The sequence below is a fragment of the Belonocnema kinseyi genome, chromosome 10 (genome assembly GCF_010883055.1).
Source record: "Belonocnema kinseyi isolate 2016_QV_RU_SX_M_011 chromosome 10, B_treatae_v1, whole genome shotgun sequence".
In the NCBI taxonomy this organism is placed as follows: domain Eukaryota; kingdom Metazoa; phylum Arthropoda; class Insecta; order Hymenoptera; family Cynipidae; genus Belonocnema; species Belonocnema kinseyi.
The window spans coordinates 76540919-76554864 of NC_046666.1; the positions used below are offsets into that span (position 1 = coordinate 76540919).

Sequence of the window (13946 nt, forward strand, 5' to 3'; positions counted from 1 at the left end):
TATTGTTTATATCTGTAAATGTTTTGAAATCGTACAATCCTAAATTCAAACCCTTCTATAATAGTCGATCAATTTTAACTTTAAAGGCTTCCAAAATCTTATAATGTAAATTTAAAGAGTTAGATATTAAGATGAATTGAAAGCCTTCAAAATAAATTATTTTACATGGAAACGTTGAAAATAGTATAGACTATTTTTAATGTTCCTCCTCAAAAATATTTTATTGTAATTAACCCAGCTATTTGGAAATTGAAATCGTTAAAAATTCTAGGGGACACCACGCTTCAGTATAGATGCTGAACCTGTATTAAACACACTGGAACCTGGACTTCGAACATAAACAGTCAAAGCCTTACGATTGACTGAGCATCGCCTCCTTTCGATCGCGCGTTTCCCCTCATCATGAAATTGCGTAGGACATTTCTAAGAACGCACAAATCAAGTTTATGGAAATCCAGGTTCTAGTGTAATCATTAATTAAATATTGTGCCTTAACTTTTACTTAAATTAAATTAATTATTTAACGCAGGGTGAGGGGGGGGGCAGCGCCGCCTAATGAACAGTCAATGATTTTTTCAAAGTTACGAAGATGTGGAATTGATCCATTTTTTCTCATTTCGAGTTCTACATTACTGCATATCATATTTCTATAAGTATACATTACATGAAGAAAACAATGATTTAGTAATTTAATTACTTCTAACAAGCTGTATTTCGTCGGCTTTGTCCCTCACCGGAAGGCAAAGCCGACCGCAGCTTTTTATGAAAATCAACAGATTTAAAGATAGGAAACTATGATGGTTTGTTTCTGTGGTATTTCATGTACTGGAATCATTAACTTTAAACATATCCAACAAGAAGAATAAGTTATTTTGAATAAAAATAAAGATAGCTGTAATATAACCTCTTATTCGTTGACATTCTACTATAGAAACGAACATCACGCAATGTTTCTTTCTTACCAATACAAGAAACCTGCATACCGACCGGATTAGGAATAATATTATTCAATCATGGACATAGGAAACACGGGACTTGGCATGCCATCCTAACTTGGCGAGCGGAGTTGAATCCACGGGAGGAGCGAGAATTCCATGAGTCGGGAGAGCCGCCATCTTACGATGTGCCATTTGATTATGCGTGCGAGCATTTTTGCCGACAAACTGCATGAAAATATAAACATATGGGCGCTGCCATGTTTGTCGCGGGACATCAAAAGGTGGCGGACCGTCCCCCTTATTGCAGACATGCCTAGTCCCTTTTTCCCCTGTCCATGATGTAGATTGTAGCCCAAAAGATAAGTGGCTTCTCTACATTGCCGATCATTTATCGACGAAACTTGTGACACTATTATTTTCGTCGGTCCTGTCCCCATGGCCAGGCCTCAATTATTTATGAGATTTAATATATTTTGGACTTGATTGTATGATATTGTTTCATCTGTCAAAATATCAATTTTTTATACTGTAAGTATTGTCATTAACGTTGAAAACTTTATGTTTTTGTCAACGAATCTTCCATTCTTTCGTGGTAAAGACTGTTTTCTGTATAATTTTTCTTTCACAGCGTCAAGTTTGAAGCTTTTAGTAGGTAACACCATCTCGATAATAAGATAGATTTATGTAATGCAAAGTAGAACTAAAATTGGTAAATAATAGCGATGATATAAGAAAAGTCACCTTTGCCCCACCGGTTGGCGCTGCCCCCCTTACCATACTTTAGTATATTAAACTAATGCTTATTTACTGTAAGTTCATTATATTCAGTAGGTCCTTATCTACTGCAGGTTAGTCTCCCCTAATACTGTCAGTGGATTAATACTATTCAAATTTTACCATTTTTAATTTCAAAGTGAAATCGATAACAGTTTATATTGCATAATTTCTCAGCTTCAAAGACAACCTAATTGGGATGTCTTATAACTAAATTAAAAAAAAATTATTATAGAATAAAGTACACTTAAATTTCCAAAAACGAATAAATTTTCAATTTTTTCACTATTAATTAAAAACTTCTCAAATTTTAATAGTTCCACTTCGCAATTTAATTTTGATGCTCGAATCTAAAAACTTGAATGACAGGAGAAGCGTTTGGAAACCGAGGCAAAAAGTTAAAAAATAACTTGTTTAATAATAATAAAAATAATAGTAATGATTAATTTGTATCAAATTTTAATGCTTGACTATCATTTGCCGTAAACTGGGAGTAAGCGGTGCGTATTTTGCGGAAAGCAGCACGCCCTTAATTCTATATGAAACGCGATAGTGCTTCTTCTAGGTTTCGCAATTGAAGTTTTACAATATTTGATTACAAGCCCCTAGATTTTTTACGGAAAAGTAGCAAATATCACATTGAGAAATGCAGAATCAAGGTTGCGCCTCTTTTCCCCACATGCGCTGCTTAGCCTCAGTTTACAGTACATTGATTCTAGTGAATCTGGGCCAAAACATAATTTCTCTTTGTAGAAAAATTTTTCGTAAATGTTCTAAATGTTATTAAAAAAAAATGTTGGTTATAACAATCATATTGGCCGTAATAAATTCATTTTTTATTCCGTAAGTATCCACGTTGATTTTTATTAATTTTAAGTGCATAACGTTACTTCAACGAGATAGGAATTCATCAGGTTGCTAATTGTCAGCAGTCTATAATTTATCGAATAAAAAAGAACAAAAAACCATATTTACATGAATTAAGAAAAACATGCCTAGGCATTGTCCAGACATAGCCCAAAAGTCAAATACCACCAAGCAGAATACCATTTTCTCCAAGTTTGTGCCCTTTTTGAAAAATTTTAATCTTCGAATTGGGACATTTGACATGAAATGCCCCATGTACAGGACAGTCCGGTGTTTGTACGTAGTACTGGTTGCTTTGGGCCTTCGGCTGGGGCCGGCGTGGCGCGCTCCCCACCCTCTTATTCGGCGCTGGTCCCCCTCGCGAAGAATTAGTATGGGCGAAGAAACAAAAGCAGCGCGACGCCGAAAGGGTAGGAGAGGAAAAAAAAGGAGCCGAGATGGCGCCACACGTCCAGCGTGTTTTCGGGGCATCCTTCGGTGCTGTTGGCAAACCCTTTTTTTCCTCCCTCTTCCCGCCTACTCGTAGACTTCTACCTCCGCCTTTTTCGGGCCTTCTTTTTTTTCCTCGCGCTCTTCTCATCGAGCCCGGGCCGCTTATTAATTGCCGTCAAGGGACACCGGTATTCCGCCGTCCGGAAAAATCACCACAGGAGTGACTCCAAATGCCATGTTGACCCATAGACGCGGGTTTCAAAAGTATATTATATCAGTATGTACACGAAAATGCGAACGCCCCTGGGCCATATCGAATTTCAGGATCCAACAATAACCGTGGTGGTCTCGTCGGTCAAGCTCCAATGTATCGATCGTTCCAGCGACCAAAAACTCGTTTCGGCTGCGCTGTTTTCTCGACATAAAAATTCTCAGTCTTGAGACAAAAGGAGAAAACGAGGGGGAATGAGAGGATCAGGGGTGGGAAAATGTCTGAGGATGTGGAAGGATCTGCAAGTTTTGAGTTGCCATTAAGGCTACGATTCTTTGTTTTTAGTATCTCACTTCCACTATTAAGGCATCTAACTTCAGATAAAACAGTAGGATCTTAGAGGCTTTGATTTAAAATCGTTTAAATTCAAATGGCGTTGATAAGAGAATATTTACCTTATAATATAATTCTGAAATTAAATTGTAAAAATAAAGGTATTCAAAAAACAGTTTATAGTAGTTTATATTCAACTTGGTATGAAGTATTTTCCTTTTAAATTAAATAAGAATCGCATTAAATAAATATTTAAAGAAAAACTTTAATTTTAATTTAAAATTTTCAGATTTCCCGAGGAAATATGAAGTAACTGTTTTTAAATTCAATATTCGGTGAAAGTTATATGTTGTGGTGGTGCACATTGACCTCCACAAATTTTGAATAAAATTAGTTGTTTCCACGAAATCAGAAAGTAAGATTTCGTGTTTAATGACATTCATTTCGTACTAACTGGCTATTTTCGAAAGGAATCTTGAATGAAATTGTTGATATTTCTAGAAAAATCATAATAAGGTCAGCGGCTAAAACATATCGGTGATGGAGTATAATTATAAAATAAGAAAGTGCCACAGTATTCCGCTACTATGTTAATTAAAAAAGCTTTGCACCCTCTCAAAAATTGTCGGTCATTTCCCATTTTCCCGGTTCAGTGATGACCTTTCTTTAAAAGACACCTTCATTATCTGAAACTATCATTAAGGATTAAGTCTTCCAGATTCCAGAAGATAATAACACTGCCTCCATCCGATATCTAAATCCCGTCCTGTTCCAGGAGCGCGAAGTGGAATCGCGACTATAATTTATGACGATCGAAGCCCTTTTTGCAGCGATACATCAGCAGCGTCAGAAATAAAATTAAGATTGCGCTTTTTGCGCGACATAGTTCGCTCTCTACCTTCGCCTGCCTTCGCGATTACGACGTCAAATCGACCTCCGAACCAACTACAGCCTCTCAATTTCTCATACAACGATCTCAGAAAATCTTGAAGAAATCTTATTCAGTTTTTGGCTTATTTTGTCTCATATTTTTATCTCCACGAATCTCTGCCTTTTTCACCTATAAGATCACCCAGCAAACCGTTATCTTCCTTCTGCGGTTCGAGCGCGTGCTCAAGCTGATAGACCATGACAATGCTACTTTCCTCCGTATATGTCATGATACCATAATGAAGAATCAGAAAGATCCCTCTTCAAACCCAAGAGCGTCTGCATCCGCCTTACCAAGGTGCAAGCAAAATATACTCAGAGTAGAGAAAAAATAATCTGAAAAGTAAGAATGACTGACAAAAATGATCTATTGTAAGAGAAATTCAGAACTATTTGAAATCATGGACCTCCTAAACCGAACTGACTTTAAATTGAAACGTTTCAAAATGTCCAAACTCGACTTACTTCAACCTTATCTTTTGAAACCGAACCATTTACTATTAAAATTGAGTAATATTATAATGAGAAAATAATGGGTAATTAAAATGCGGAGGAATCGTTTTTGTTGCAGCGGTATTTAATTAGTACGATTATCTGTATCAATACATACAAAAAGACTTCAATATTTTATCGGAACATTCTGTTGCAAATGAAATTGATACTTTCAGATTTAGTGTGTTTTCTTGAAACAAAAAAAACACGCTCTCAAGTTTGAGCGCGCCTGGGGCGCGCGACTGTTGGTTATTGCGCTTCGCGCTCGACATTATATTTATCTCGCGCTTCGCGCTCGATAATGTATTTACCTCGCGCTACGTGCTTGACTTTTCTGCACAGACTATTTAAAACTAAAGGTAAAATTATCGACAACAGTAATTTAATGATAGTAAATTCTCTTTTGTTAAAGCTCCTTCGGCTATAACGAACACATTCTCATCACGTATCTCGTGCTTCGCACTCGAGTTTATCCCTGAAATTTTATATCATTCCCATAAATGTATATTATTATAATTCGTAACTTGCATTGGTATTATAACAAACGAAATTTCATTGTCCCGTTTAAAAAAATTTGAAAATATTTTTTGCAATTCATTTTGAAGTCTTCAAAACTCACCCTAAATTTGGAGGCATTTGATCAAATTCTTTTGAAGTTTCTTTAATTTTTCCCTAATTAACTTCAAACTCATTTTTGAATTTATTGAATTATGATTGTACAAAATGCAGAACTGATTTATTTTCATAAAACTATTAAGCTTCTACGTTTTTAATTTTTTTAAAGAATGGTTGCATATCAAATTCCTTGATTCAGAAAGCGGTCTTTAAATACTTTGAATCATAATGTTTTTTTTTTTTTATTTTTCATGTTTTGAATTTGAAAATATAAATGAGAAAATAGCCTTTTTGAAGACTAAAAAAATGGTAAATTTGGGGCGCTAAAAGTTAAAAAAAACGGTTTGTCATATGAAAAAAATAGGTGAAGAGAATCTTGTAGCTACGTTTTGGAACATACGCCCTTATGAATGTTTTAATTTGTCTTGTGCCGTTTCTCCAAACAGTCAATTTGATTATTTATAATGTTATATTTTACAATGACAACGAAAAACACGCGTCTTATCAGGAAATTATTTCAAAAAAATTTTAGATTTTGTTGGGTTAAACAACCTTTCTCTTATACCTTGTGTCATTTTAACAAAAATGTATTTTTTTTATTTTTAATGTTCTTATTCACGATTAAAATAGAAACTACTAATCATATAAAAAAAACATTAATAAAAATTGTTGTTCTCTACTTTCGGTAAAAAAATGTTATCTATTTATTATTTCTTAGCTTGTGACATGTGTCGAAAAATTTAAGTTTTGTATTTTCACTGTTTTTTTTATAAATAAAACAAAAACTACATGTCCTATAAAAAAGCGATTCATAACAAATTTGTAGATATTTTTAGGGTGCATAATGTTTGTCTTATAATTTTTTTCCTGCCTTGCATAGTTTGACAACAAAATACAATTTTTTATTACTTTTTGTTTGATCAAAATTTGAATGATCAATTTTTCGAAAAAATTCAAAAAAGTTGTTATGGTAACCTTGCAGGGTTTTGGAAAATTTACATTTTACTTTTTAAGTACTATGAACAAGTGTACAGAGAATTTTTGAATCATGAAAAAATGTGGCCTCAAAAACTTTCGAAATACGCTCACTTTTAGCATTTTTATCCAAAATGGCTGACCAACGAACTTGGCATTTAGCTTAGGACACTAAAAGAGTGAAGAGTGTATCAAAGGCCAATCTGATAGATTATTTTATTCAAAAGTTATCGTGCTCGTGGACAGACAGACATAAAGACAGACACATTCGTAAAAACATGTTTTTCGGATTCAAGGGGTCTCAAAACGTGAATTTTTGACAAAAACTGGCAAGGGGGTCAAATTTCACACAAATCTAATACCTTCTCTGATGAGAATGTATTATCATGAAAAAATAACAAATTATTAATTAAATTTTTTGAAACCCCACACACTAGACGAAAAAGAATTGAAATGACAAAAGTTGTGATCAGAATATGCCCACGAAACGGGCAGATTTTTTTGTTTTTTACTGTTAATCATGTTTTTCATGATTAGAGCCAAAAATATGCATCCTATCAAAAAGTGGTTGAAAAAAGGAGATCTTTTTCAAATACACAATTTTTGTCTCTTCATCTTTTACCTTATTTTGCATAGTTTTGCAGAAAAATGTAATTTTTGGATTTTTCATAATTTTGTATGCTCTCAAAAAGTGAAATTTTGATTTTTCAACAAAATTCAAAAAATTGTTATGATAATCTTGTGGGGCATTCAAAAAGTAACATTTTTCTTTTCTTGACTTGTTTTCATATCGTGCGTTAATTGGCCTAAAATGTTCATTTTTGTGTGTTTTTTGGAATTTTGTAAATGCTGTAACTCTGGTAATTTTTGATATTATAAAAAATGTCATTAAAATTAATTGTTTGAATTTTTGAATACTACGAATAACCGTACAGAGAATTTTTGAATTTTTGAAAAAGTGGTCTCAAAAATATTCAAAATGTGCCCACTTTTTGAATTTTTATCCAAAATGGCAGGCTAACGAACTTGACCTTTAGTTTAGGATACTAAACGAGTGTACCAAAGGCCAATCTAATAGATTAATTTTTTCAAAAGTGATCGTGTTCAAATTTTTGTTAGAACAACCAAAAAAAGTTTTAAAACAACAAACTTGTTTTTTGTTCCCACAACACACTAATCTGGCAGTATATATTAGGATAAAGCAAAATGTAAAATAAAAGAGTATGGATGAGCTTAATAATTTTTATTTGAAAAAATTCACGATTTAAATGCTTATGTCAAAATTCAATATTTAAAATTGAACAATCCGATCTCCAAAAGTTTTAAAATTGAACTATTATAAGCGATCCCAGGCGGAAAAATTATATATAGTTCATATATAGTGTGAAGATTTAAATATTATATTCATTTGCCTTATACAAGAAATGTATAAAGCGAATGAATATTATATATAATACTTCACACTATGTATAAACTATATATAATATTTCCGCCTGGGTTAAGCGTTTAGAAATATTTAAATATTATTGTTAAACTGGAATCGTAAGACTATTTAAAATTTCAATATATACTATACTCTTTCTAATTAGAAATATTAATTCAACTTTTTCAAACATAAAGCTTATAAAAAAATGCGATTTTTAAATCCAAATCATACAATATACATGTTCGGCGTTCGCTATGTATAATGTAAAAGTGCGAAATCTTTTATTGAAAACAATTGAAACTGATTTTTGTCATCAAATTGCCAGGTTTCTCTAAAATATGCTTTTAGTTGTAAATCTTTAAATATTGAATTCATGCCTCTTATAATTATTTCAGATTCAGGGTATTAAAATTTCACAACAATTTAACTTCTTATAGGTGACTAAGAGACCACATCAATTCTGAATTGGAAACCTAGTCCTGGACTTAATGTGGCTGTTTTTTAGATTTTCAAAAAAGATTATAAGAAATTATGCTTCTTAAAATCTGTTTTAAAAATATTTAATCTTGGTAGCTTAACGTTCGAGAGTTTGATATATTTCAAATGATTTTTATTTTTATTGATGTGTATCACAAACATTTCCATAACAAATTATTGAATGAAGATCTGAAATTATTAAATGTATCGATCAAATCATTTTCTACTTTGAATTGTTGAATTTTCATGGATTTCACTTCAAAATTGTTCACCTAAATGCTTTGTATTATAATTGCTTATTCATTATAATTCTTTTAAATAAAAATGACTTTCTATTTTTAATTCCTTAGGTAGTATTTGAAGACTATAGAGTTATTTAAAATGATTCCTAATTTTTTTAAAAATATATACACTTAAACTCTTACTTTTCACAACATTGTTTACTTTGAACAAAAAATACTATATAGCTATTTCAGAGATTCTTTCTAAGAGGTGGAATTTCTTTTATTTTTACTTGGTATACCAACATTTTTTCTCAATTTTCTGTTCCCTGCATCGCGTCAATTTAACAGTCGTAATCAAATAATATTTTATAAGATTTAATTAAATAATTACACAAAGAACTTATAATGCATACAAAATCATTTTTGCTACTTCATTAAAATAATATTAACAACGCTTTACTATAAAACTTGCATGTTATGCGTCACATGTGTTACTTTAGTTTTACTGAATTTATTAGTGAATAAGTATAAAATCACTGATTAATCAGTAAAATGTCAAACTACTATTACAATTTATTTATTAAATTAAATTTTATGTTCCAATCATACGTTAAAATTTCTGATTTAGTAAAGTTTTCTTTTGTAAAATTTTTGTAAAACTCGGTACTATCGGTAGTACACTATTTTCTTTACATGGCTTCAGGTATATAACGTTTTATAAATAGCGATAGAATAACGTCTTGATTTCAAAAATCTTCTCATTTTAAAGTAAAGGTGGATTCATTTTGTACCTGATGTTTTTTCTTCGCGTTTTATTATTTCAATACCGAAATCAAATCTTTAAAAAAATATCTTTCTGTATGAAAAGGTAAAATTCATTCTTGTCGCAGACCATTTTAAAACACTAAAATAAATTCGCCCTCTTCACCTCTTTTAAACTTCAATAGTTTTACTTCATTTCGAAAAGGAATTCCGTATTAAAACAAAGATCAACGTTTAGGTACGTTCAAGCAAGAAAGTTGCCAACGCGTAAACCCACTCTTGTTTCTGCAGAGACAATTTAATAAGGTTCTTTTCACTAGTTTTAACTTATTTTAAACAGTTATTCTATTTTAAAATGAAGATCCACGTTTTATAGTTTAAAAAAAATAAAGTATCTAATACAGACTTCATTTCTCAGAAAAACGTTGTTCCTCATTTTTGTCACCTATCAGTTTCAACAGTTCAATCCAAATCGCAGTCTTCACTTGTTTGAAACTTCAATTTTTTTGCCTCTTTAGAGAAAAATTTGACCTTATGATTGAGAGACTTGATTTGCCTTCTAAGAATAACGTTGCACATAATTGCAGCAAACAATGATTGTTTTCTCTCCTAAGGCGAGTTTAGATTTTAAAATGAAGATTCTTGTAAGAAACTAGCCAACATAGCCTTCCCTGTTTTCTCACTCCTTTCCTATCAATCCCCAAGAAAATGAGCTAGTACATGAAATGTCCGAAAGTCACGTGATTCACGATTTGCATCACCTCGGTGAGGCGATAACGATCTCAGGATGGGCCTCGACTTGAGAAAAACAAGGGGCCGGACAGGCTCACACTTGGGACGTAATAAGCGAGCAAAGTGGTCCTTCCCGCTGTGAGGAAGGAAAAGTTGGACTCACCTCTTGTGGTGTCCGGTTCTCCTATTCCAGCAGCAACACCTGCCGCAATTTCTCCCTTCGTCTGATCTTCCTCTGGACCCTTGGCGATAGTATCCTTAAACGGAGAACGCTGTCGCTGAAGACTTCACTAAACTTGATCACTGCGGTGCTTCCATATTAAGCATCATTTGGCACTCAGTTGGCGTCCTGTTCTCCAGCCAGCCGATCGTATCAACTGCGTATTACGTACTGTACTGCGTACTCCAAGGAGACTACATACGGACCCCGAGTACGTAGGCCCGTTACCGGTTTAACTGGACGAACTTCACCCCGTAACTCCTGGGCCCGTGGTGCGCGGCTAGGAGCACAGGCTGCCAGTAGGCAACTGAGTTGTGAGTACTGAGCTCAGGGCAAACGGGGCCTGAGTGGGCCTGAGTAGAACCGAGTGGAACCGAGCTGCTGACTGAGCAGTGAGCTGAACCGAGTTGAGCTGAGCATGAAACTGTGCTGCCGATCTCTCGTGTTTCGTTCTCTCCTCCTCTTCCTCCACCTCATCCTGATCCACCTCCTCTCACCGATTCCTCTCCGCCACCTCGATGCCGATGCTGATGCTGCTGACTGCTCCTCCTTCTCTCGGTACCTTACCTTACTTCGGTTCCGCGCCACGCCGTTCCCGTTCAGAGTTCTCGCTCGCGTAGATATTTCCTCGAAGAGAGAATGTTCTTTCGAGAACGAGAATATTCTCGAGAATATCCTGGGCTGATCTCGCTTCTGAGATTTTTTCAGATTTTTCAGTTTGGTTTTTTAACACGTAAGAGTTTGGGTCTAGAACCCTGCTGTCAATATTTGCACACTTAAGATCTAAATCTACTATTAGAAAAATCCTGTTAAGGCCGTGTATCAGGTGGGTCACGTTACGTCTAGAACTTCATTTTGGGGATATAGTATTTTAGTTTCTTGGTAAATTTCATGTATATAAAATTCGGAACATTTTTACACGATAACACGTATGGCGTTAAAAAAAATTTACGTGAACCGTTTTAGGAACCTCTTCGACATCTACCTTCGTATTCTCAACTTTAAATATAACCTTAGAAGTGAAGACAATTTCTAACATTAGAGTTTGTTTTTGTTTGTTTATAAACTTCAAAAGTGGGTTACTTCGAATTAATTTCCTAACCTAGAAGAATAACAGGAAAAAGCCAGACTGAAAGTGATTTTTATTAATAATTATTTTATTTGCAAGTATCGTGCATATTTTTCTAAACATTAGATTGGCTTAATTCGTCTCAATTTTTCACTGTGGCTTTTTGTGTATATTTCAAGAATGAAAAGCTAAATTGTCTGTTATTTTAGCCTAAATTACCTTTTAAGAATGTGGCAAAAAATTCCTGAAAATTTCGATCGATTTTGGATGGATTTATATCAACAAAATTCTTCAGAAATTACGTAAACGTATTTTGTAACTCGCGTAAACTTTAATTATGTCCTCCTTGGTTTATTCTTTGATAATGAATATTTCTTTACATATTAATTTTTTTCTACACTTCTAAACTCGCATAAAATCAGTATTTCACGTGAGTCAATTCAAATCCTTTAATAACGCAAACATTATTCAAGATTTATAGAGAAAATTCAACTATGGCGTCGACTCTCAACTATGTCAACTAGGGTGGCCTTTATTTTTCATTTTCTGAATTTCTTTGCTCTCACCCCCACCCCCCACTAGTTTCATTCGAATGCTCTAAAAAAGCCCCTTTAAAAATTGAACGAAATCAATTAATGTTTAAGGGTTGCGCAACTACCATAAAGTTTCCCATTGACTTAACATGGAGAAAAGTCAGCTTTATGTGAATTTAATATTTAAAAGCAATGATATGTTACAAATAATAATTGCATATTTTAGTATATTGTTCAGAATTCGTCAGAGAATAAGAATCAATCATAAATTTTGCTGAATTACTTTACGCTTACTCTTGAGAAACCTCCTAATACTCCCTAAAGAAACCACCATAAATAACAAATATGGAGTTTACGTAACATTACGGTTTCTTAATTCTTAAAAAAAGATTTTTTTCATTAATGGTCATCAATAGGAAATTTTTAAATACACAGTAATCCTTTAACTAATTTTTAATTCCATCGCGAAATAAACGTATTTTCTAAGCCTTATTAGGTTCTTTCATCAATGCTACTTGAAACTATTAAAATTTGTCGAAAATGTTGTGCGATAAAATATTTCTTTTTCGACAAAATGAATTTTCAACTAAAATGATGAATCTTTAGCAAAAGAAATAAATTTTGTAAAAAAGAAAGAGTTTACCATTGATCTCAAAAGATGATTTTTCAACCAAGTGGATTAATTTTCTAAAAATGAAAATATTAATCTTTAACCAAATAAATGATTTTTTTAAAAAGTAGTTCAACTTTTGACCTAATAATTGGATTTTGGACTCAAGAAGATGACTGTTTAACAAAATATTTGAATTTTCAATAAAATAATTAAATTTTTAAACCAAAATAGTCGAATTTTAAACAAAATAGATAAAGTTTGAACCAAAAATATACTAGTCGACATTTTAACTAAAAATAACTAGATTTTTTTAATGTGTTCTCTTAATTCAGTTAGCATTTAAGCACAAGAAAAATGATAAAAATTAACAAAATTGAAAAATTAATTTCATTTCACTGATTATATGCAAAAGAAATAACTCGTACCAATTGAATGTTTTGAAAAAATGAAATAAACGAAAGAAATTATTTAAATAATTGTAAAATAAATACGTTTAAATAAAAATATGTATAAAATACGTTTATTTCGTGACTGACCTGAAAATACAAATTTTTAAAGAAATTAAAATTATTTAAGACATTGAAAATTATTTGAAGGATAACTCTGTAATCTTAAATTACCGATTAATAGTTATTTATGAAAAAAAACTTCCAATAAGCGTTAATAATCCGTCATATTACGTAAATGTCAAATTGATCACTTATGGGTGTTTCTTTGGGGATCCACAAGAGTGTCTCAAAATTCTTAGTTGATTTTTCTCTGATTACCCAATTCCGCAAAAATGTTAAATGCAATTTTTTTGGCATTTGAACAAAACTGGGGGGCGAGAGAAATTCTAGAATAATTCCATCAAATATAAATAAGAACCACACTAATGTCCACTTTATAGTTTACAATTTTAAAGTTATTTTTAAACATTCTATCATTATAATACTAAATTTGAAATGCAAAGCTTACCTGTATTTAATTGCAATGTTTATTTTAAATGATCTATGCACAAAATATAAAAAAATTAAAAAGTTAATAAATTTTAGTGTTGAAACAGTTTTTCAATTGATAAATTGTATTAACAACACATTGTTTAAACATTTATACTGGAACCTGGAATTAGAAATCTCGAATTCACGATATTTCTAGAACTGATGGCCACTGCATTTGGGTGATGCGGGGAGCACGGGACCGAAAGAGAGGCGGTGCTCAGTCAAGCGTGATAAACAGCATGAGGGCCGTAATCTCAAAAAAGTAAATGGTTCACGCGATCCTGCCTGTTTACTTTTTGATTCCCTAGAGTTAAGATCAAGACTACAGCAGGCCATGCCCGAA

General features: G+C 32.7%; 1 protein-coding gene across 1 annotated transcript in view; it reads right to left on the minus strand.

The window, feature by feature from the left end:
- Positions 1-13946, minus strand: part of LOC117181212 — an 85487-nt gene that overhangs the window by 25543 nt on the left and 45998 nt on the right. Inside the window, exon 8 of the mRNA XM_033373776.1 lies at positions 10352-10473. Coding sequence (XP_033229667.1) covers positions 10352-10473 — 122 coding nt within the window. The remainder of the gene's footprint in view (positions 1-10351; positions 10474-13946) is intronic.